Source organism: Urocitellus parryii, chromosome 1, assembly GCF_045843805.1.
Source record: "Urocitellus parryii isolate mUroPar1 chromosome 1, mUroPar1.hap1, whole genome shotgun sequence".
Taxonomy (NCBI): domain Eukaryota; kingdom Metazoa; phylum Chordata; class Mammalia; order Rodentia; family Sciuridae; genus Urocitellus; species Urocitellus parryii.
The window spans coordinates 253,524,781-253,551,127 of NC_135531.1; the positions used below are offsets into that span (position 1 = coordinate 253,524,781).

Below are 26,347 nucleotides of genomic sequence, written 5' to 3' on the forward strand. Positions count from 1 at the left end.
GTTGATTAATTTCTCAACTTCCTCTATTATTTCAATACCCTCAAGATACTTTTATCCTTGTCAATCATGATTTCTCCAGAAGCAGTTGCAGCTATAGTCAATTGTGGTAGTATGTGTAGTAGCAGCAGCAGCAGTAGCAGCAGCAGCAGCAATAACCACCTCCTATGTAGTCCCCCGGATCAGGTACAGTTCTTAGCTTTTTACGTGATGTTTCCCATTAAATCTCACCATATCTCCACAATTTTAATATTATCATTATGTCTAATAATGTGTTTCATAGCCTAAACTGTAGTGATTTTGAATCATAGTCTATTTTAGGTTAAGCTAATATCTTTCTGAAATTTCCCCCTAAAAAGAACATAATAATTTATCCAATATTTCTTATAAAATTGTATAGCAAACACTGTAGAATTTCTGGTCAAGTCAAGAAATATATAAGAAGTATACTAAAATATCCTTCATGGATATGTGTATATGGAGGTGTTAATGACAGAACCCAGGTATGGGATTGAGGTCCAACTTTGCCAACTTGGCCATCATTTGATTTCCTTTCTTGTAAAATGAGGGGAATAGCAATCTACTTCCCAAGTTTTTTATGGAAGATAATATATGTGAAAATGCTTTGTAAATTATTAATATTTTGTAATAGAAATCACTTCCCCATCTTATTAAAAAATGATGAGATAGTCTTTGAACCACTGGACTTTTGATTAGCTTTTTTCTCAAGATTTGTTTACTCTTGTAAGGCACATTTTTCTTTTTTTTGTTAAGTTGCTAAGAGAACCTTCCTAATTATCGTTTAGTGGATCTTCTCTATAGTTAAATGTATATGTTTATGAATGTCTTTTGAGGTGGATACTCTTTGGCTTAAATATTTGTTTGGCTTAAACATCAATTAGATATTTTTATATTAATTATAATGTTATAAAATAGACATGGAATGGGGCTCATAGTAGAATTTTTTTTTTATCAAAGTCTATTCCTTGTTTTTGATAATGCCTTATTTCCTTTATGTAGTGTCACGTACTGTTGACCCACTGTGACACCTTTGAAGACAGATCTCTCTCTCTTTTTATTTGCTTCATAAGTCTTTCTTAGCTAAGACTCCAAAGACCTGCTGAAGTCTGCCCTCACCATGACGTATTCTTTTTTAAATTACAGAAGAACAGGGACCATTTCTTTCTTTCTTTCTTTCTTTCTTTCTTTCTTTCTTTCTTTCTTTCTTCCTTCCTTCCTTCCTTCCTTCCTTCCTTCCTTCCTTCCTTCCTTCCTTCCTTCCTTCCTTCCTTCCTTCCTTCCTTCCTTCCTTTTTGTAGCTGTAGATCATAGCATACCTTTATTTTATTTGCTTCATTTTTGTATGTGGTGCTAAGGATCGAACCCAGTGCCTCACACATGCTAGGCAAGCACTCTGCCATTCCCTAAGAGGGGCCATTTCTGCCTTGGTGTCATGTTTATCCCCTGCAGCTATAATAGAAAATTGGCCAGGTTGTCTTTCCTTGTTCTTCAGATGTTTTCTGAGCCCTGTCTTTAGAAACCCTGTTTTCATTACCCTCCTGCTGTATTATGCTGTAAAGGCCCTGAGTTTAGCCTTCTCTCTTATTTCATAGCCTGAGATAATTCCAAACTAGACTTTGTGTGCCTATATATCTTTCTAAATTTTCTTATGTATCAATGGTAATATTCTAAAACTCACACTTTATTGTATTACAATTGCATTCTTACACTTTCAGCATTTTTAGCTAAACTTTGCAGTTGGCAGTGGTCTTCTCTATGCAGGCTGGACTTTTAAAATCCTTTAGAGTATCTCTATCTGTCTGTCTGTCTGTATCTCTCTCTCTGAGTGTGTGTGCACGTGCACGCACGCATGCATGCATGTGTGTGTGTGTGTGTGTGTGTCCTTTGAAAGTCTGTAAATAGTCACAAGAAAATTAAATTTCCAAGAATATGTGTGTTTGTATATATATGTACATATATACATACACACATGTGCACATGCACACATATATATTCACACTATATATATTTTTTTCATAGTATTCATTTGTATCTTACCAAAAATTATATCCCATAGGGAATTAAAAATTGTTATTCTTGCCAGTCACAGTGCTTGTAATCCCGTGGCATGGGAGGCTGAGGCAGGAGGATCTAGAGTTCAAAGCCAGCCTCAGCAATGGGATGCACTAAGCAACTCAGATCCTGTCTCTAAATAAAATACAAAATAGAGCTGGGAATGTGGCTCAGTGGTCAAGTGCCCCTAAGTTCAATCTCCAGAAACACCCCCCCCAATAGTTATTCTTTAGTGTTTCTAGAAGGAAGTAAAAAATTATATTGTAGAACTTTGGAAAATTAATATATGTATGATTTTCATTTTTATTTAATGCCAACTCTTATTAATGTTTTCTCCTTTGTGTGCCATCCTCATTAATTTATGTACAGTTGTTGGAGAATATATACATATATATTTATTTTTTCTCCTTATAATTCAATAGACTCGAAAGAATGCCAGAGAGTTTTGTTCACAGAATTTATAATTAAAACTGAAAGACAAATTTTGAGTTTATTGTCTATTGTCAGGGGAAAATGTACTAATAGTTTTTAAAGATAGATACATTTTTCAAAGTTCTCTGAAGTCCCCGATTATTGCACTTTTATTCTATTGTTAACAGTTCATTATATTGCCTCCCAGATTTAATATACCTCCAGATTTAATATACTTCTAGATTTAATATAACCATCTGTTTAAAGAATGCATAATGTCTGAGATATGTGCATAATATGTTACTTACATTTACTAAATTCTAGTACTTTTACTATTGCAAATACTTAGGGTGAACATTTTTGTGAACATAGATTTATTAATGTTTTAGGATTTTCTTTAGATTAGAATCTCAGAAGTAAAATAAGAAGGTTAAAGTAATATTTTTCCCCTATTTCTGAATTTATATTATTGTATTGAAGAATTTTTTCTATTATTTCTAATTTATATTGCTGGGGTTGCAGTTTTACACTAATTGGTTACCATTTTCTCTTGTAGAGTCTCCCCACACCCTTCCAAACATAGTAGCTCATTTCTTGTTTGAGATTAAATATGTCCTTTAAGTTTCAAAATAGTGTTTCCCCTGGGAGGACCTTTGGTTTGGGAAAGGACTTTGCACTGTGTTACAGCGGGCACAGGAGGGAGATGCCAAAGAGATGTGGGTTTATGGAAGACCTGACAGGAGAGATGGTAGTTCAGAGGGTGGCAAGGTAACTCAAATTGATTTCCCAGTTTTTTCTAGCATTGTCCCTGATAAAAAAGCTGTCTCTAAGCTGTAAAGTACCATCGTCCTATTTTGAAGAAAAAGCCTGTGGCTAAATTTTAAAAACAATCATGTTAGATCCTGAGCAATCAGACTGTGCATTTTCTTATAGAAAAATTGACAAAACCACAAGAAATGGTGTCTTGGTTTATAAGGAATAGGTTCTGACTTGTGTACTTTAATGAAGATGTTGTAACCAGGTTTCATAGTTAGAAACCTCCTGCATGTCAAGCACGCAGGAAAGTAGAAGTTTACAGGAAATCACTGAAGAACGTGTAGTGCTTAACAACCCACAAGTTTGTTAAAGCAATTTCAGAGATATCACTTACTACTTTATGGAATTGTCATTATGTGGTTCAGAGTTCATCTGAATGGATGTGCTCATGTGCAGATAAAAAATCAGGGAATTGTGATCTAGCACTGCAGTGTGGTGAATCGATTTTCACACACTGAGCATTACAGCTTACTATATATTTAAACCAGCATAAGCAAAGTATGCTTCTGTTATCTAGAATAAACTAGACTTTGGAATGGTATTGCCTTTAGCTATTCAAGAGCATAGTAAGAACATTTTATAGCATACTGATGAAAATAGACATCTTGAATATTGCATTAAACCATTTCACTATCCTGTTGGCTATGCTGTCAGCAACTGTGCTAAGATTTTGAATGCACGGTAATTGTAACTCATGGTTAGCATGTTTTTTTTTTTTTTTTTTTTTTTTTTTTAGTGTTTCATCAAACAATTCTCACCCTATAACCTAATGGAAAAATGACATTTTGGTTCATAATAGACTTGTTTTGCAGAATTTTAGACTCCTTCAAGGCTCAGAGTGTCAAAAAAAAAATAAATAAATTCTAGGGCACATTTTGTTCTTCCTTTAATGGGCTGATGTGCTCCTCCATAGCCAAGCATCCATCCCTGGCATGTGTGCTTATGAACCATATGTCCTGGGGCCACTGTCTTTTAACTCTTCTGAGATGGATTTATCATCAATAAATTCTAAACTTCAGTAATTCCAGGCACATCTCAGCCTATTGTCCTTGACAGATTGATACCCTGTTCCCTGAGTACTGCAGAGTGGGCAGGGACAACTCCAGAACACAGACTTAGGGCTCAGAGATTGGGAAAACTGAACGGAAAAATAATTATATATATATATATATATATATATATATATATATATATATAAAATATATATATTTCTCCTGGGGTTACATATTGGAGGAAAATATAAAATATTCCAAATATAATCTTAAAATTCAAATCTGATTCAGATACACATTGGAAGGTCAGGCAGAACATAAAACTCAGATATTCTAGGTTGTTCTTGTTTGTTGAAGACCAGGATTTCCAACTAGAATTTCCAGGAGAAGTACGGTTTTAATGAGAATGAAAATGACAACTATGACTTCGTTGTTAATAACTGTTGTTCAAGTATTTATTTATTCTGTACCAAATAGGGTAGTAAATATTTATATATAATCAAATTCTGTCAAGGATTTTTTTTAAGTTAGGTGCCATAATTATCTTTATTTCTCCAACAAGGTAACCCATACCAGAGGTTCAGTGAGTGACCTGTTACCCAGGTGGTAGTTTGACTGCTATTCTGACACTTAACTGGGCATTCTCTGCTTGTCCTTGTGCTTCTCTTCATTACCTACCTTCAAACATGGAGGTGACCCCTCAGGTGCATCAGCATTTTCCCTTGCCCTGACTTCCTGAACTATGCAGCCCAATTCTTTTTTTTTTTTTTTTTTTTTTTTTTTTTTATTGGTCGTTCATAACATTACATAGTTCTTAATACATCATATTACACGGTTTGATTCAAGTGGATTATGAACTCCCGCTTTTACCCCGTATACAAATTGCTGTATCACATCAGTTACCCTTCCATTGATTGACATATTGCCTTTCTAGTGTCTGATGTATTCTGCTGTCTGTCCTATTGTCTACTATCCCCCCTCCCCTCCCCTCCCCTCCCCTCCCCTTTTCTCTCTCTACCACAAATGGAAGGCAGCCCAATTCTTATGTCCTTATAGAACACAGGCCAAGGGAGACAGCAATTAGAGTCATTGTCCTCCTTACCTCTCTGCCCTGGGCCACTCCTGTTTCCACAGCCCAGGAGGCAAATTGAGTGGAAAGTTTGTGTGATGACTAGACCTGGCATATTGTGACGTCCACTTGTTACAAACAGGTCCTTTATTGTCTTTACTAGCCCAGGCAGGGTGAGCCATCTCTTTTTGCCAGGACCTGGTCTGATATACAACTCTTTAATCTTAAGAAAATGAACCACGCTAAGAGGAAAGTTTGGATTTTTGGCAGCCAGCAAATATCTATTAAGTATCTACAAAATAGAAGACATATTGTACTAGGTGTGGCAGAATGGCCCAGCGCCCAGCCCATAAAAACAAATAAATAATAAGGAATAAGTAGGAAAATCACATCTTGAATGAAAATGCACTTAAAATGTCAGTACAGGGCACAGTGGGCTAAGTGTAACATGCCTTCAGGGGAGGGAGCTCTCTGGGCCCTGGTGACAAGATGAGGAAGCCTGTGGTTGGCACTTATCAGGACTGATAGGATTCAGGAAACACAGAAGAAGAAGGGATTTGAAAAATGTATTTTGGAGATACTCAGAAGAATACAAATGGGGCTTCAGGCTCCTTGAGGGAATAGCAGGAATAGGTGAGATATGTACTTATATTGCAAAGTATTTGGTCTTTTTATTTTGCTTTCTTGCAAAACCATTTGGTACCCAAATTGGTGTTATGTTGATAGTTGTCCATGCTTATTGTAAATAAAAACTGGATTGAAGTAGTAACAATGCCTGGACTAGTCCTTTTTTGGAGAGGAAACGAGTTTCTTTGAGTATCTGTTTACTCTATGTCAGGCCTGCAATTGTGTTTGAACACACCATGGTCGTAATTCATACTCTTGGTTCTAATAACACTTTCATATATAATTACCATTACTTTGTAATTACAGCAATAAAGTCCATTCTTTGGGAGCTATTCCAGTATTTAGAATACTGAAAATAAGTGTGCTTAGTACCAGTTGTCAAATGATTTTTCCAGTGCTTGAATTTCTAAGAAATCAGTTTCTATTGTACTTCAAAACAAAACTGATGTCTAATAAAATTCTCCTTTTTGAGATGGCAGCTCTTTGTAGAACCTGAGAAAGAAAACTTTAAATCAAAAAGAATATTCACAAAAGACTTATGTTCTGTTTAGAATTATTGAGGGGGAGAGAGAATCATAAAAACTATCTCAGAAAAAAAAATAGCCTGGGGGACGGAAGGCTATACTTTGCCTTATTTAGAAATTAAGTTGGTTTAAACCTTAGGGTAGAGTGGGGCTTTAGGAAAGAACTTGTATATGCAGAATGAAGTGATACTATTTGAGTCTCTGATTTCTCATGTTCTATGGTGTTTCTTGGAAAATTTGTATGAATTTCTACTTGAGCTTGTCTCTAGTTATCTATTCATGAACTGATCTCTGTGGCAGAACCCACTAACTAGTGGCCCAGTAAGAAACCACTGAACCAAGCTGGAAGGAGCAATGGCCACCAGAGCATCAGCAGAGCTCAATGCAGTGCTTGAGTAGGCTTTTGCCAGGCCATGGCATCCACTGGAAATTGGTTGGAACATTGCTTTTATTATCTATATGTAGCAATTTAATGATGTATACCTTTCCTAGTTATTTGAATGGACATTATTATAGATCATCAATAATTATCATAATGACCATTAGTTTTGTAGATTGCCAGTTCACAACCAAGATTACAGGGGAAACTATCAAGTTGGTTTCTTGATGCTAGGGACCTTTCTGATTTCTGCCCGTGGCAGTAGTAGCATAAGAACATCTATCTGAGGCTTATTTTCAAAACCCAAATCTTTTTTATTTATAGGAAAGAGGAATATGTTCTTTTGGGTGTGACAAAAAAGGCCATCCTGGTACTCCAGAGAAAAGTTCGATTTCTTTCTGTCTATTGTCTTCTAGGGATCCCTTCCAATGTCTGCTATAGCCATGTCCCTCATCTCCACACTCTCATTGGACATTATTGCTTGACTATCTTATCACCACCTCAATTTCAGCATGTCCCAAATAGAACTGGTGTTTCTTTGAATTTGATTCCTTATATAACTTGAGAAGATGTACAGGATACTACTGATTTCCTATTTCTTCTGATTAGGAACTGCAAACTCATTTGAATATGGTCAACAGTGAAAGTTCACATACATGTGCTTTGCATAAGATTCAGGGCTGATTTCTAGTTGCTCTTGAAGCTAATGCAAGGAATATCATCTAAAACAACAAAGATAACTTGTCTAAGTCCATTGCTCAGAATCTCGTGTCTGGATTCTGGTTGTTATGATTTAAATATTAGGTGTTCCCTAAAAGCTCATGTGTATGACAATGCAAGAAAGTTTAGTGGTGAAACGATTGGGTTATGAGAGCCTTAACTTAATCAGTGCATTCATTCACTGATGGGGATTGGGCAAGCAGGATGTGGCTGGAGAAGGTGGATCCCTGGAGGTGTGCCTTTGGCATTTGTAGTTTATCATTGATGAGCAGAGCTCCCTTTGCTTCCTGGTGCCATGTTCCCAGCTGTTCTTTTTTTCCTCACTCTTCTGTCATGATGTTCTGCCTCACCTGAGGCCCAGAAGCTGGCCATCTATGGACTGAGACCCCTGAAACTATGAGCCCCCAAATAAACTTTTTTTTTCCTCTAATTGTTCTCATTGGGTCTTTTGGTCACAGCAAGAAAGCTGACTAAAACACTGGTAGATGCCTGCCTTTAGGTAGTCTTTCTCATCTCGTGCCCCTTGTGAGAATTCTCTACTGTAGTAACTGCCAGTTTATTCATTTGTCCTTTGATGGGGGCTTGCCCTTTTTCTATACCCCTTAACTCACATATTCCATATCATCTAGAATGTGGTCGTGTTTCTCATTGTCTGATGAGATTTGTCTACCCTTCAAATTCCAGCCAAGTTACATTTCCCTAAGTTGAAATTATGTCTTTATGATGCTTTTTTTTTTCCTTCAAATTCCTTTATTTTGTTAGGTTTGTAAAGGGACACATTTCAGTACTCAGGGATTGAAAGTTTATTTAGGACAGTCATTTCTTTATTCTAGTGCATGGTATTTATAGCCAACACATGCTTTAGGTGATTATTTTTTTCAATGTACCTCAACTGTGCTGATCAGTTGGTCTCAAAAAAAATTTTTTTAAAATATACCAAAATGTACTTTTGAGCACATTGCCATGATTTTAACTGAAAGTAAAAATAAATCTGCTAACGTTTCAACAATAATTGCAAAATATGTTATCCTTTTCAAAATTAGAATCTTTCCCTAGTTAGGTGCTCAGAACAATTTGAAACTTAAAACTATTTTCATTGAGCATAAAAATATACTAGTTTATTAATAAAAGAAAGTGTGTGTGTGTGGGGGGGAGTTCCCATAGGAACACCTCTGGGATATACAGGTTTTCCTTTAAGCATATGTAATTCTTAAAATATGATAATACCCTGAATCCCACTGAGATTTACTGAACATGATATTTCCATTCATTCCTTGAGTCTGCATGCCTTTGTACTTGCTGTATTTGCTTATGAGACTTCCATAAAACAAAATACTCCTCCCCAAAGAACCAGGGAATAAAAGTAAATGGCAGGTATGGATGCCATTTGAAATACCAGGGACCTCTAAAGTTGTGTTTTTGCTCTTTGTTGCTACATTCCTGAGCTGCAGATGCCCAGTGAAAGTTGGTGACTAGCCTCCCTTTCAAATCTTGGTAGGTTAGGCAGGTTTTATGCATAAGTGCGGGTACCTGTAGAGTCTTAACAGGGTTTTGGGGAATTTTTATGTGATATTGAAACCATGAGAATGTAAATGGAGAAGAGTCAGTCTGGGCATATTTGAATACCACCCACACTGTCACTGAAGGCGAGATGGAAGTGAACTGAGTGTTACTCCATTGGCTGTACAGTGTTTGCCCTATCATGTTAAACAAACATTGAGGGGAATCTCAGGCTCTCCAATATAAAATATGCAATTCCTCAGGCATGATAGTTTTCTAGAAAGAGAAAGAATAATAAGGTGCACCCACTGAGAGTTCTATGTGGAATTTAGTCAATGACATATATTTTCTATGGGCTTTTTTGGTAAGCCAAATAATTCAGGAGAAGTTTTCATATCTTCCTATTTTCTTCCTCAAACAGATCACCGATTATTGAAGGGAAAGAACCTTTTCAGCTTGAGTTTCTTAGGTAGTAGCCTGAGCTGCTGTTTAATATGACATATTAGTTAAGGCATTTTGCTGTACTTGGCAATTCTGGACCTTTTAAACCTTTGCTAATAGTTCTGTTTATCAATCTGTAAGTTAGTAGGAATTTGGTGTGAACTTACTCAGATTCATCTTAATAATCCATTCTTTTTTTTTTTTAGTTGTAGATGGACACAATACCTTTATTTTATGTGGTGCTGAGGATCAAACCCAGTGCCTCATACGTGCGAGGCAAGCACTCTAAGTATTTCTTAAATGATGAGTGCATTATTTAGATGCAAAACTATAGAGGAATTATGAGCTGCTTTTGGTTAACCAGAACCAAATACATCTCCCTAACCATCAAAAGTGGACAGTTTCAAATTCCAAAAGCATCTGGAGAATATTTGTACAATGTTTTTGTTGTTATTGTTGTTGTCTTTCTTGACATAGAAGCACAGTATTTTTGAGATATGCTTTCTACACAACCAATGTCTTTTAATAGGTTTTTAATAAATTTTAATATTAAATGTGACTGCACTAACATTCTTTCTTTCCTCATCCAAGGATGCTTTGTGGTTCTAAACTTGCCACCAATTTGCTTTTAAGTAGTTAACAATCTAGATTTATGGATCTATTTCATTTGACATTCATTTCTTAAACATTTAAAACATCTAAACATTAAGTATTTTAAACATTTAAAAATGGGATACATACACATATACACTAACACATATACACATGCATTTATACATATATATAAGCACATGCATACATACATACATGCATGAAATATGTAAAGAAAAACTGTAAGTTGTCTAATGTCTACCTCTACCTTTGCTTAACCACTTCCCTTGTCAAGAAATGCAGTGTTGCCTGTACCCTAGAAGTCTTCTCTCACTCCAAAAACAAAACAAAACAAAAAAAGCACTATCCTGAATTTGTTATTCCTTGTTTCTTTACTACCTAAATACAGAATTCTAAATATTTTAGCTCAGCATTTTTAGTGTTTTAGCTTAATAAATATTTTAGCTTAGTTTTATGAACTGTATATGAATGTACTCATACAGGGTTGAGTCTGAAATCTTTCCATCAACAATGTGTTTGAGATTGATCCATATGTTTGCATGAAGCTGTAATTTGTTACTTTTTAAAAATTGTATGAAATTCCTACATATAAGTATACCAAGCTTTACTCATCTCGCCTCTTGACACTTGTTTTGTTTCCAGGGGATGGATAGTATGAAGAAGGGTACAGTGAACTTTCTTACACACCTATCTTACACTCTGCACCTTAAAATGGATGAGTAGATCACAAGATATTCCTAATTTTCAGCTTCATCAGATGACAAAAGTAGTATTACAGAACAGTTGTGCCAACTCACAGTTCTGATTTCTCCACTTCCTCCTCTACTTAATATTAACCAACAATGATGACTTCCTTTCATATGTTTTATGGCCATTTATTGTTCACTGGGGAGATTTTTGTTCATGCCTTTCTATTGAGTTGCCTTTCTTGTTTTCTTGAGGTATTCATTATATATTATAATAGCTTTTCTTTATTAAATATTATTTTGTTATAAGTATATTCCTCTACTCTGTGTCTTTATATTTTACAATCAGAAGTTTTAAACTTGTCAGCTATTTTTAGGAGCTTCATATCTTCTGTTTTATTTGGAAATTATCTTTTCACTCATTATTTCTAAATAACTGAAAAACTTTTTAATTCCTACTAAGGTATATGTAACAGGACTGGGCAAAAAGTTGTCTCATTGCTTTGTTTCTAAACAAATACAGAGTGTTACACTATGATCATATGCAATATCCAATGGTAATTTACAGACATATTTTAGAAGTATGAGTTAAATGTTTCTACTTATTTATTTGTTTATCTATTTATCTATCTCCTAGAAACATAGGCAGAGGCTTATTTAGGAAGGCAAAGACACAGTCAGGGAAGAATGTGGGCTATCTTCAGTGTGAGCAGCTCCTGGGGTAAAGCAAAAAATACACATTCAAGGGAGAATGTGGGCCATTTCCAGAGGAGGAGAAAGCCTGATTAAAATGTTTTTAAGGGCTAAAATTCTTAGAATTTTGTTTAACAGGAGCAAGGATAGGGTATGCAGTTGTTAATTTTAATTCAGTATATACATAGTGCTAATTTATATTGCTTTGGAAGGGATAGGGATATCTGTGAAACATTAAATATACAAATAATGTAACTGGATAAAAGGCAGAAGATATGTTATTTAAGGGAGATATTAAAGTTTGGGTGGTAATGCACAGATTATGATAACTTATGTCTATCTTCACATTACTTTGCTTTATTTGTTAGAGAATTATGTATTATGAGTGTTATTAGTAATACTATGCACATAATGAGTATAATTATGCTTTTTATAATTTTGTGGGTATTTGGATTTCTTACAGAAGTGGATCTCTCTCATAATAGTGAGGCTGATTTTATTATTAACTATGCAGAAAAAAAATCACATCCTTAAGCCTTAAAGGAAGTAATTTTTGAGGCTTTGTATGTATTTAAAAAATAATGCTGCTTCTCAATATTTGAATGACATTTGTAATTATATTCACAGCCATATAAATTATAGGTCCTTGCCACATTTGTTTAGTTATACTAAGAATTCAATTTTACTTCTTTATAACCACAATACATATTTTAAAACAAAATTCATTTAGGTATACATTACATGCAATAAAATTCATCTATTTTTAGTGTGTCCTTTGAGTTGTGACAGATGTGCATACTCTCTCCCATACATTCACCATTGAATTCCACCAGTGTTAATCTGTTGTAGGATTTGCATGTTAGTTGTTTTAGGTATTTTGAACATTTATGTACAAATTTATTTTTAGACATGTATTTAATTTCTTCTCCATAAATGCTTAGTAGTACAAATTACAGCATACCCATATTCAACTTTATAAGATGATTCTAAATTGTTTCCTAAAGTCATTATATCATTTTATGTCCTCACCAGCAGTGTGTGGCATTCCAGTTATTCCACATCCCTGCTAACGCTTGTGATGTCATGTGATGTAGAGCATGTTAAAGCACTTAAGTCTTTCCCATGGTGTTATGGAGTTTTTAAAATGTATTTTGAGTGTAAGTCCTCTGTCCCACTGTTTTCTAAGGAGAGGTTTAAACTTGCAATGATAGTATCACTGGCTACTTGTGTATTTTGGATCCATGATTCCTAAACCACCCTTCCCTATAAAGGAATCCCTTTACTTTTTATTCCATGTATGTGTTGGAAAAGCTGGAAATGAATAAGATCACCTTAACAGTTTGAGTTAAATCTATTTTTATTTTTTGGGGTTGCTAGGGATTGAACCCATGTTTTCATACACGCTAGGCCTAGAACTCTACCATTGAGCCACATCCCCAACCCTAGATCTACTTTTAAAGTATGAAGAAAACTTGGTTAGTTGTAAATATCATGTGTTTTTGATAAATATCATGGTAATATGTTGCTTTATATGACATTCAAACTCTTTGCATAACTGTTCTTGGTCCTTGTCAGCTTTAGATAGATCTTAGAAAATATTGTTGAATTACTGATTAAAGGATTATTGATGTTGACTAGTTTGGCCCTATTCAGCACTGATTTCTTAAATTGGGGGATAACATCTTGAGACTCTGACAGTTACATATCATCTCCCCAGGTAAAGTATATTCAGAACATGCATATGTATAGACAATTTTGCAAGTAATCATATGAGGCTTCATGACTGAAGCTCATCCAAGAACTCAGTTTAACCTGGGCAAACTGTATTCCTCTCTCTGTCTTCATAGCCTGCCAATCTTCACCATTCTCAAGGATCCAGCATTTCTTTTTTGTGAAGTTCTGTTTATACAACCTGCAACAAAATCCTGATATGAGGATGGTCTTGTAAAGAGTAGAATTTGCAGAAAGAAAGGTGAGCATTTTCCTGGCACTGGGCTTGTGGCTAATTTGTAGTGGAGAGGCTTACACTCCCTCAGTGCCCTTCATATAATGAAAGCAAAGTGATTTATCTGGGCTGAGGAAAACCATTTAAGCAAAAAAGGGTGTGGTGACCCAATAAAGGTTCTTGAACTAAAGTGTTTAGTTTCTACCTTTGAGATGAGATTATGAATACAAGGTTTTGTTCTTAATTTAATGGGGAATGGATACATGTGTTCTGGACTATTCCTCAGTGAGGATCCTCCAGTCCCCTTTGGATAGCTCTGAATACCTGCTGACATTAGGTTACTCCACCATTTCAGCTAATCTGAGGAGATGAGCTTTCTATCAATAGGAAGCTCTTATGCCCTGAGGGTTAGGGCAGTGATTCATATAGCCAGATAGTGAGTTGAATTTTTCTAGGAGGGCATGGATGATGTAGAGTTCCCTATAAAAGGTATCTCTAAATTTGAGATTTTTAGGAGGGGCCCCTTAAAGGAATGATTTTTTTTTTTTTTTTTTTTTAAGAACTGAATCTTTGGTGTTTGTCACCAGCTCTTTTTCTTTGGCATTTTTATTTTTAAGCACAAAAACTACTTGAATAGGAATAAATCCTTTATTTTATATTTATTTCTGTCTGGGCATAATGCCCAGTTTCTTGATGGGGGCAAGTTTATCCCCTAAAGAAATTAATTTCTGAAATGGTAGATTTTTCATACCCTCTAGTAAACTTTGCAAACTACCCAATACATTCACAGCAGAACTCTCAGAGACCTCTCTGACATAAGAGGATCTGGAAATACACTGCTGTGGATTAGCAACTCTATGAGAGCAACATCCTTTCCCTCCTGAAAAAAATTAGATTTTCAGCTTTTTCTCTTGGTTATATCCATGATGGCTCTTAAGAGTAGAAGAGTGCCCTTGCAATGTTAGATGCTCATCATAATTTAATTTTCTGGAAATACACATCTCTTGAAGTTCTTTCTCTAATTCTGTAGCTAAATTCCTTGTTCAATTATAAGTCTCACTCAATTGTTAAGCAATGCTCTTCCATTGAAGACTGTAGATTGCTTTGTGCCTGAGTTAATTAATAGCGCAGCCTGAAGTCAAGTGAGAGTACTGTCTGAACTGTACCCCTTCTTCAGAACCCTGCCTCTCTCTGCCCAGCTGTGATGTCCTTTCTGTTGCCTGCATTCCTGGCTGCATTTTGCCTCTACTGCTAACCAAATAGAAAAGTCATTTCATCTTGCAAAAGCTTCCAACACCTTTCTCTTATTTAGAGCATTTTCCAAACTTAAACTTATTAGTTTTCATGCAACATGTGTTAAACATCTACATAGAAGTCAGGAATTTGAAGATGCAAAGATGAATGTGAAGTGTTCCCCTAGGGGCTCATGACTCTGGACATACCTATATTTAGTTGTGATGTGATGTGACAAGCACTAATTGTGTGGTCACATATTTGTGGGGACACTGAATTGCACCTTCTTTCCATTGTGAAGACTCAAAATCAGGGAATACACCTCTATCAGGTAACAGGTGCTGCATAACAAGGCACCACAAACTTGGTAGCTTAAAATCATGAGCCTTTATTGTTGCCTCCCAGTTCCTGTCCTAGCTGGTCATTCTGGTTTCTATTGTTTGTCATGGTGTGTTAGCCACAGGTTGAGAACTTGTCTCCACTGATTTTGTCTGGGTTTTTCGGGTATTGGGTGGTCAACAGGCTGTAGGATTCCACAAAGAACTCATTTGGGAAGACTTATTTCTGGTGGTTTCTCCTCCTCCAGCAGGCTAGTCTGGGCTTTCTCTCATGGAAAAGCAAAGACCAAGGAGTCTGAAGATTATACTTAGAACAAATAGCAAAATAAATTGAATCACTCCTTATACATTTTTTTTTTTATTGTTTGTTTGGTGCTGGGTATTGAACTCAGGGCTTTTGTACATATTAAGCACAAGCTCTACTACTGAGCTACATCTCTAACACCTCTATACTAAATTTTAAGTGGTATTTATGGTCATAATTTTTCTTCATTGCATTTTATTGAAGGTGTATATTGGCAAGCCATGATTACATGCAATTAAAACATGATGCTTTCAAAACACTTCTTAATCTTAAAAATTAGAGTAAGAACTTTTTTTGGAAATATGTGTATATATTTGATTTTCATATATTCTGTAGCTTTCAAGTATTCAACTATTTACTGGCACCTTTCAGATGTAAAGCCCTGTGCCAGAAGCTGTGAACTGTATAATGACTTAGACATGGTCAAACTTACCAGGTCGGGAAAGACAAATGTACAGCTATTATAAGGTGCTGTATTGTGACAGATCATTTTTCTGATTGCTAGGTGACATTAATTTTCCATTTTGCATTTGGAATATGCTAGAATTTTACATTTTGACCTTTATTCAAAGATACTTTGAATACTAAAAGTTAAAAAAAAATCCATCTTTTAGACCTTTGAAATCAAACTGCAGTAGAAGGGAACAGGCCAATAAAGTTGTTTCACGTAAGTTGGGACTAAGTAGTTAACATGGAGTTGGTTTGCACATGTTCTTGCATGTTCCCATACATGTAAACTTCCCACTTTATGGGATTCTGAAGCTTAAAGAATTAATACATGAAAAGTATTAATTAATGTCTCTAAGTTTGGAAAATATGCTTATAGTTAGTAAATAAGCACCCTGAGCAAAAGATTCTAGGGAAGGTTGCCTTCATGGAAGCCACTACACAAGAAGCCTGTCATGAAAGTTGGTGGCCATCCTTTCTGCTAGTGACCTCAAAGTCAAGAAATGGTAAATGATGTAAAGTTGTATAACCTCCAGAATATGCAGTTTTTTATTTCCTTTGTAAACCCTGGATAACAACATGGATTACTTAACATATAAAAGCTGTATTCATCAATAAGTAGATTTCTAGAAATTATGGGTAAAGCTTGCATGAGTTTCAAATAATTTCCATTCATTTCTACTATGTCAGCTTCTAATAGTTAAAAAAAAATTCCAGGATCTAACAAAAGTCATCCCACCTTTTATTCCAGGGTACAATCTACTATTGCCAATGTATCTATAGACCATTGTATCATCTTTTTATTCTTTCCTAATAACCATCCCAAAGGAATAGTCAGATGTCCAATCAATGCCTATGATCTTTTCAGACATTTAAAAACCTTGTAGATATTAAAAGGCACGACCTTGGCTCCATTTCTTTAAGGGTATGTACAGCAAATATCTTCATCTTTGAGGTTTAAGTAGCCAGGCCAACTGCCACATTGTTCCAGGTGTTTTAGTATTCCCTGGCTGTAACAGCAGTGCATGTATACTGAGCCCAGAAAAATGCTAGCTCCTCTGTTTGCATTTTTAGACATGTTACTACTTTAACAAGTGTTATCGAATGTATTTGACCCAAACAGTTATCAATAGCAGAGGTTTTAGCTTTCTCTTTCTTTGTGGAAAGAATCTTGATATAATTGGATAATCATGTAGTTTTTCATTATATTCAGATTTGGTTTCCAAAGATAGACCCAAATAATTTGCTTCTTTCTGTATTCTTAACCTGTATTTTGTGTAACTGGCACCAAAGGGAGAGACCCCTGAGATACTCCTGTGTGAGATAGCAGGCCACCTCAACCACTAGTGAGCTGAATTGGGGAAATCAAATTCCCTGAGTGAGATAGGCTGCATGAAGGCAGCAAAGGATGATGGAGACTAGACAGCAGAGGGTACACCTGTGTGTTGTGCATGTCTGATGTCCTGGATCATATCCAGCTGATTACTGTCACTCTGGAATGTAGGCCCACGTTTTATAGATTGTATGATTTTCTTTTTCCAGGAAATCTGCAATTTCTATGCAAAACTTGCCATCTTTAAAATACTATGCAAGTCAAAAGAAGTACTTCCGTGTCTCAGACTATGGTTTGTGTCATGATCTTGTTTTCCAAACAGATGGATAGTGGCACCTGAGACCATTGTATCATCTTTTTAAAAACTTTTATACATTATTTAACAGCAGCTTTGAAATAATGTTAATCTGTCTTTATAACCAATGGATACTATTTACAAAAAAGATTACAATATGACTTCTTAGGTCCAAGCCAGAGTTCCTTTTCACACTAAATCAACCACTGTTACTATTTAATATAATTCTGGAATTAGTATAATTCTGGAATTAATGCCATTCTCTAAGTTTGGAAGACCTTGAGCTAATCCTCATTTCGTTCTACATGTGAGACTCTGAGCCATATGGTTCTGCTTGAAAGGAAAGGGAGGTATGAAGTGTTTGCTGACAGATCTCGGTGAGATCTCTGGAGAACGCATTTCCTTTCCTCTGTTCCCCTTAGGAAAGAAGTCATTCAACGAATGTATGTTGACTATTGGACCTTCTAAATTTTAAATGTCCACCTTCTGTTGTTATGTCCCTTGGCATGAAGGTTTTCTCCTTCAATCAGTAATTTCCATTTCAACCATGTTTGTTATTGCAATTAGCCATCTTGTTCTAACTCCTCTTTGCAATTTTTAATAAAAGCAACCAGAAGACAAACCTACGTTTCCTAAAGAAAAATGTCTTTCACATTCCAGCCTCAGCTATTGAACATTTAAAACAAAATTCATCATCAATAGTTTGCTAGGGGATATGCTAAATTGGGGGGATGGACTATGAAAATTCATAACACTTAGCAATGTATGATCTTTAAAAAAATGCTAATTTACTGTAATGTCAATACTTTCTCTGGGTGGAGCGCAGGTGATGCATGATAAATCATTAGTGAACCAAGCCAGCATCTTGTTAGGCACTGTGCTGGTTCCACAAGGTTATAGAAGTATATTTCTGAAGCAACTCTGGTACTAAATTTTGATTCTTTAAACAAGTTGCTGCTTCTGTCGGTGATTTTCTTTCCTTCTCCTCCTCTGAAAAACTTTGTCTTTCATTTTTTTTAAGGAGCATAACTCATTAATTGCCACTAATAATAGCAACTGCATGATGTTTTATAATTCCTGAAGAAAGGTGCTACCAAAATCTAATACATCTTAACTCTTCATAACTTTTTAATGAATACATTTATAGAACATGCATGTGGTTAAGCCAAAAAATGAAGCCATTAATTGCCAAGTTGGATTTAAGCCCTAATTTCCTTCCTTTCCAGATTCTGAATGCTTCCATATTGGGCAAACGGGTAAGTGTTGATGCTTTGTTCAGGGAATGTGGCCAGCTCACTGTGTCAGTTTCCACAAGTCAGGACTCCTTTTAAATCAAAGTGGTAGTTAGCAGTTACTCTTCCTAGCAAGAACTGATAGTTCCAGCAAGGGACATTGAAACTCTCAGTTCCTTTTTAGTTAGTGTGTTTTTCGTCTCTTAAGAGCAGGTTATTAAACCCTCCTCTCACACTCAAAACTCATAGAATATTTCATTTCATACATCAATGACTGAATACACTTATTTTTCAGCAACTCATGGAACAATTTCTAAAATACACCATATTTTAGGCCACAAAGCAAACCTTAGAAAATAAAAAAGAGAGAGATAAAATACCCTGAATTCTATCAGATCACAATGGAATGAAATTAGAAATCAACCGTAAGATAAAAAATAGAAACCACTCCAATACTATTTAGTCAAATAATAGGCTTTTGAATGATAACTGTCCCTGGAAAGATTGCCCGGTAACATGATTCACACAAGGTGGGAATGCTTAGCTTTACTACCTGCCTTATCCTGGTGCTGATGCCCTTTCTGTTCCTCCTTGCTTACATTTCCTACCTGCTGAACAAAAATACCTTAGAGGAGTATCAAAAAGGTGCTGTTGTTGAAGTTTGAGTGGTCTCCCCAGTCCCAAGGAGCGAATCCTAGTTCGCAATTTGCTTTCCATTCTAAAGTACATAAACAAGACATTTAATATTCTGGCCGAGTACCTTCTGATTAGAAACAGAAGGAACCATGGTCACCAGGCACATTTCCTCTTCTCCACATGGAATATAGAACTCTGTTACAGTGTTTCCAACTTTTGTCCTTAGGATTTTCTGTCTTACATCCTCAAGAACGCCAGCAAGCTTAAGTCCATGTGGTTTATATTAATTAGTATTTTTGGATTAAACATTAGTACTGAGACTTTAACCTACATGAAAATTTATTTAACAATAAGCACATTATATGTTGACAAAATAACATTTTTAATGAAAAATAATGATTTTTCCAAAACCATGAACTTTAGTGAGGAAAGTTTTATGTTTTTGCAAAATTCTTTCACATCTGATTTAAGGGAAGACAGCTGGGTTTCGCATATCTCTGCATTAGTCTGTTGTCAAATGCTATTTTAGTTGATGTGTTTTCAGAAAATAGGGCCTCTTACAGATGGGTAGTTGGAAAAGAAAGAATCACCATAATAGGCTGTTCAGGTAATTGTGGAAATTCTTCTTTAATACTATACCAAAACTTGACAAGTGGTGGTTTCTTACAGGTTTCTTGCAGGTGGGAGATTGAAACACTTTCAAAGAACTTTCTGTATACTGTTAAAGTACATTGATGTTTCATTTTGAATGGATCTTTTACCTCTGTATGATTTTGTGACATTATACATTTGATCCTTGGAAAATATTGGTGAATTGAGTTATGCAAATCTTTCAGATGTTGACACATTTCACTATATCAGATCAAAATCATCACATTTAGTAATATTACCACCAGTCTTATCGGAAAGGTCTTTAAATATTGGAAAGCTATCCAGTTCACTGTGGCAAGTATAAGTTCTCCAAAATTCTAATTTTCATCTGAAAGTTAGAATTTTATTACTGATGATAAATACTAAAAGTTGTTTTTCTTGAACTGTCCTGATTTATTTTCAAGAACACATCTGCAAAAACCCTTGTTTTGTCTATCATTCATTTGTTCAAGTAAAAATGTCATTCAGTGAAAGTGCAGCAAGTTCAATTTGCAACTCAGTTCCTTTGCGGAACCCTTATAAACCAGAAGTTCTTTACATATGCTTCTTACTTTGCCACACAGAACATTAAAAAGATGTGAATTCAAGGGTTGAGTTTTAATAAAATTTATAATCCTTAGAATGAAAGTGTTTGGAGTTCTGTTTTTTAATGTTTTCTTAGAACCAGTAATGTGTAATATTATCAAAGAATTGTTTTGGAAATACTTTTGACCTTTTGGACCCCTGTGAAGATCTTGAGGACCCCCAGGAATCTGTGAACCAACTTGGAGAATGTTGTTCTATTACATATTTCTAAATCCCTAGGTTACATTAGCAGATATTCCCTCATGAAGAAGTGGGGCTGTGCTATATTTCCTCCCTTATTCAAATACCAAAATAAAACAAATAGACATTTTTTTTTTTTTTTACACTTGCCACATTTTGGTAGTTCCTCATCCCAATCTACCATAACAAGCATGAGTTGGGTCTGAGCTTTATCCTCAGTTAGCGGTTTCCCCTCTCTCAAATTTCCTTTGGCAGGTCTCTGTCCATCCTGGCATTATGAAGTTGACCTCCACTCAGTTTCCTGAGACTACCCATAGCTTATCCTGAGTTCTGCATTGAATCATGCTTCTACTGAGTTTTAATAATTTTACTGTCGAGAATATCACCCTCAGTTGCACAGTCAGTACTTAAAGGTCTTTGCTCAAATATAGCTGCAATGTGAAATATATGTATTAAGGTCAAACACACTTCTGGAAACTCTTTTACTGATTTTACCAAATGAAGAAAATTATTAGATTACCTATTTGTTTTTTTTTTCTTATTGTTCTAATTAGTAGTATATGAGTGTAAAATGCACTTATGCACGTTGATACATCATACATAAATGGAGTATAATTTCTCATTTTTACTGATTGTACATGATGTAGACTCACATAGGTCATGCATATATATATATATACATACATACATATACATATATACATACACACATACACACACACATACATAGGGTAATAATGTCTAATTCATTCTACTACTCTTCTACCCCCATACTCCTTTACTCCCTTCTGCCTAATCCAGATTACCTCTATTCTTCTCTAGCCCTCACCCCCCTTACTGTGAATTACCATCTGCATCAGATGAAAACATTCAGTCTGTTTTGGGGGGGATTGGCTTATTTTCTTCCCTTAGCATGATATTCTCCAGATCATTTCATTTACTAGCAAATGCCATAATTTCATTCTTTAAGGCTGAGTAATATTTCTGTGTGTGTATAAAATCACATTTTTTATTCATTCATCAGTTGAAGGGCATCTATATTGGTTCCATAGTTTAGCTATTGTGAATTGAGCTGCTTTAAACATTGACGAGGCTGAGTATGCTGACTGGGTATAAAGCAAAGCATGAGATAGCTGGGTCAAATGGTGATTCCACTCAAAATTTTCTGAGGAATCTTCACACCATTTTCCATAATGGTTTCACCAATTTGCAGTCCCACCACCAAAATGTACCTTTTCTCCCACATCCTGACCAACATTTATTGTTGTTTGTATTCTTGATGATTTTCATTCTGACTGAAGTGAGATGAAATCTTAGTTTTGATTTGCATTTCTCTAACTGCCAGAGATGTTGAACATTTTTTTTCATATGTTTGTTGATCTATTGTATTTCTTCTTCTGTGAAATGTTTTTTCAGTTCCTTAGCCCATTTATTGATTTGGTTATTTGTTTTATTGGTGTTTTTTGACATCTTTATGCATCCTGGAGATTAATGCTCAGAGGTACATGTCATAAAGATTTTCTCCCATTCTGTAAGCTCTCCCTTCACATTATTGATTGCTTCTTTTGCTGAAAAGAAGATTTTTAGTTTTATTTCTTCTCATTTATTGATTCTTGATTTTACACTTTAGGTGTCTTGTTAAGGAAGTAAGATTCTAAACTAGCCTACTTTTTCTTCTATTAGGCATAGAGTCTCTGATCTAGTGCCTTAGTCTTTTTTGATCCATGTTGAGTTGAGTTTTGTGCAGGGTGAGAGATACAGGTTTAATTTCATTTTGTTACATGTGGGTTTCCAATTTTCCCAGACCATTTGTTGAATAGTAGGCTATCTTTTCTTCAGTGAATGTTTTTGGCACCTTTGACTAGTATGAGATCACTGTATTTATGTGGGTTTGTCTCTGTGTCTTCTATTCTATACCATTGGTCTACATGTCTGTTTTGGTGCCAGTACCATGGCATTGTGTTACTTTAGCTCTATGCTATAGTTTAATGTCTGGGATTGTGATACCTCCTGCTTCACTTTTCTCACTAAGGATTATTTTGGCTACTCTGTGTGTCTTATTTTTCCAAATGAATTTCATGATTGCTTTTTCTAACTCTATGAAGACTGTTATTGGAAGTTTAACTGGAATTGCATTAAATCTGTTTTGGTAGTATGGCCATTTTGACAATATTAATTCTACTTATCCAGGAGCATGGGAAGACTTTCCATTTTCTAAGGTCTTCTTCAATTTCTTCCTTTAGTGTCTGCAGTTTTCATTGTAGAGGTCTTTCACGTCTTTTGTTAGTTGATTCCCAAATAGTTTATTTTATTTTTTTGAGGCTATTATGAATGGGGCAGTTTTTCTGATTTCTGTTTTAGTAGATTCAACACTGATATATAGGAACATGTTTGATTTATGGGTGTTGATTTTCTATCCTGCTACTTTATTGAATTCATTTATTCTAGAAGTTTTCTGGCAGAATTTTTTGGATCTTCTAAATACAGAATCATCTCATTGGCCAATAGTGATAATTTGGGTTCTTTTTTTCCTATTTGTATCTCTTTAATTTCTTTCTTCTGCCTAATTGCTGTGGCTAGAGTTTCAATGATGATGTTGAATGGAAGTGGTGAAAGAGGGCATCCTTGTCTTGTTTCAGTTTTTACAGGGAATGCTTTCAATTTTTATCCATTTAGAATGATGTTGGTCTTAGCATAGATTGCTTTTACTATGTTGGGGTATGTTCCTATATTCTTACCTAGTTTTTTTTCTAGTGTTTTGAACATGAATGTTGATATATCTTGTCAAATGCTTTTTCTGCATTTATTGAGATGATCACATGATTCTTGTTTTTAAGTCCATTGATATGATGAATTATGTTTATTGATTTCCATATGTTGAACCAATCTTGCCTCCTTGTGATGAACCCCACTTGATTGTGGTGCACTATCTTTTTAATATACTTTTGTATGTAATTTGCCAGAATTTTATTGAGAATTTTTGTATCTATATTCATAGGGATATTGGTCTGAAGCTTTCTTTCCTTGATGTGTCTTTGTCTAGTTTTGGCATCAGGGTGATACTAGCTTCATAGAATGAGTTTGAAAGGATTCCCTCCTTTACCATTTCATGGAATACTTTGAGAATTATTGGTGTTAATTCTTCCTTGAAGGTCTTGGGGAACTCGGCTGAGAATCCATCTAGTCCTGGACTTTTCTTGATTGGTAGGCTTTTGATGACATTTTCTGTTTCATTACTGACAATTGTTTAAATCATGTATGTCTTCCTGATTCAGTTTGGGTAGATCATATGTCACTAGAAATTTGTTGATGTCAAGATTTTCTATTTGATTGAAGTATAGATTTTCAAAATAGTTACTAATTATCTTATGTATTTCAGTTTTGTCTGTTGTGATATTTCCTTTTTCATCAGCTATTTTAGTAATTTGAGTTTATCAATTTTATCTATTTTTTCAAAGAATCAACTTTTTTGTTTTGTCAGCTTTTGAATGATTTCTTTTGTTTCAATTTCATTGATTTCATCTCTGATTTTAATTATTTAATGTCTTCTACTGTTTTTGGTGTTGATTTCTTCTTTTTTTCCCCCTAGGGCTTTGAGATGTAATGTTAGCTCATTTATTTGTTGACTTTTTATTCTTTTAATATATGAGCTTAATCCAAAGAATGTTCTTCTTATCGCTGCCTTCATAGTGTTTCAGAGGTTTTGATATGTTGCATCAGTATTCTCATTTACTTCTAAGTTATTTTTTTTGAATTTCATCCTTGATTTCTTCTGCTATCCATTTTTCATTGAATAGTGTATTATTTATTCTCCATGTGTTAGAGTAGCTTCTATTTTTATTTTTGTTATTGATTTCTTATTTCATTCCATTATGATCTGATAGAATGCAGGATATTATCTCCATTTTTTTTTGGTATTTACTAAGGGTTGCTTTGTGGAATAAGATATAGTCTATTTTTAAAGAAGGATCCATGTGCTGCTGAGAAGAAAGTGTATTTGATGGATGAAATATTCTATATATTTCTCTTAAGTCTAAATTATTGATTTTATTATTTAGTTCTTTAGTTTCTTTATTTAGTTTTTGTTTGAAATATCTGTCCAGTAGTGAGAGAGGTGTGTTAAATTCATCCAGTATTATTGTGTTGTGATCTATTTGATTCTTGAAATTGAGAAGTTTTTGTTTGATGTACATAGATACTCCATTGTTTGGGGGCATAAATGTTTATTGTTATGTCTAGCTGATATATAATTTCCTTAAGCATCATGAAAAGTCCTTCTTTATCCCTTATGATTAACTTCGGCTTGAAGTCCACTTTATCTGAAATGAGAATGGAAATCCCTGCTTGTTTATGCCATCCATAATAGTGGTATGTTTTTCTCCTATCCTTTCATCTTCAGTCTGTGGATGTCTTTTCCTAGGAGGTGAGTCTCCTGGAGACAGCATATTGTTGCGTCTTATTTTTAATCCAATCTGCCAGTCTATGTCTTTCAATTGATAAGTTTAGGCCATTAATATTCAAGGTTATTATTGAGATATTATTTGTATTTCCATTCATTTTGGTTTATTTCTGCTTTTAATATTTATTTTTTAGTTTTAGGTGAACACAATAACTTTATTTTATTTTTATGTGGTGCTGAGAATTGAACCCAGTGCCTCACACATGCTAGGTGAGCGCGCTACCACTTGAGCCACATCCCCAGCCCAATATTTCTGGTTTTTAATTTGAATTAGTTTCATCTTCGATTAACTATTCATTTAATGTAGTTTCTCTCTTTGCTGGTTTCCGCTTCTTTTTTTTTTTTTTTTCACTTCATCCTCATGGAACATTTTGTTGAGAATTTATTTTAAATGTAAAGATGCTATTGAAAGCAAATTGGGTAGGGCTCAGAATATTTAATGTTTGGGGTTGGTCTTGGGTTTGCAAACTGCAGATGTGATTCCTCTGTTTACCATCTCTTTTACTTTCTATAAGGTATGCTACCTCTTTGATTCTTATTTTTTCTCTTCTCTGTAAGAGTGTTCATGATGTTCATTTGTAAGGGTTGGGTGAGGATTAATCTTGCGTGGAAAGCAACGTGTTGCACATAGTAGATAGCAACTGTTTTAAAAAATACATCACATTTTATGAACTTGGTAATTAGAGATTTACCAGTTCTGTTCTATAGAGTGCATTATTTTAGTATGAAACTGTGCCCTTGCAATGTAGAAAAGTGGTTTTTTTGGCATGTGTGCATAGCTGAATTGTGAAACACTTTTTTTTTCTTTTTTAAGCGTATAAGTAATGGATAGCAGATGAGAGACAAAAATGCAAGAAATCTTTTTTCAATATCCAAACATGACAGCAAATAAAATTGTCTTGTTCAAAGAATAGAGCCCTTAATTGGATGGGATTTTTATTTGATTCGTGATCTAAGGCTCATACTGTGGCTTGGATATATTCTAGCCCCATTACTGTCTAATAGCTTACTTATACATTGGCTGGTCGTGCCAAAGGATAGGTTTTATTCGGAGAATCTCCTCTTAATTCCAACCTCAGAAGTAGATGACAAAGCATAAAATGTCTGGAGTGATAAAACTGAATATAGAATGAAGCATCACTCGCTTTTTCTCAGATGCTAGACTTTTT

The 26,347-nt window shown here is 34.9% G+C and overlaps 1 protein-coding gene across 2 annotated transcripts in view; it reads left to right on the forward strand.

Moving 5' to 3' along the window:
* Pard3b (par-3 family cell polarity regulator beta) overlaps positions 1-26,347 on the forward strand; it is a 986,773-nt gene that overhangs the window by 92,831 nt on the left and 867,595 nt on the right. Inside the window, exon 2 of one of the 2 annotated variants that reach the window (XM_077803361.1) lies at positions 18,662-18,691. The exons of the other annotated variant lie outside the window; for it this stretch is intronic. Within the exon in view, the coding sequence (XP_077659487.1) occupies positions 18,662-18,691 (30 nt within the window). The remainder of the gene's footprint in view (positions 1-18,661; positions 18,692-26,347) is intronic. 2 annotated transcript variants of the gene reach the window in all.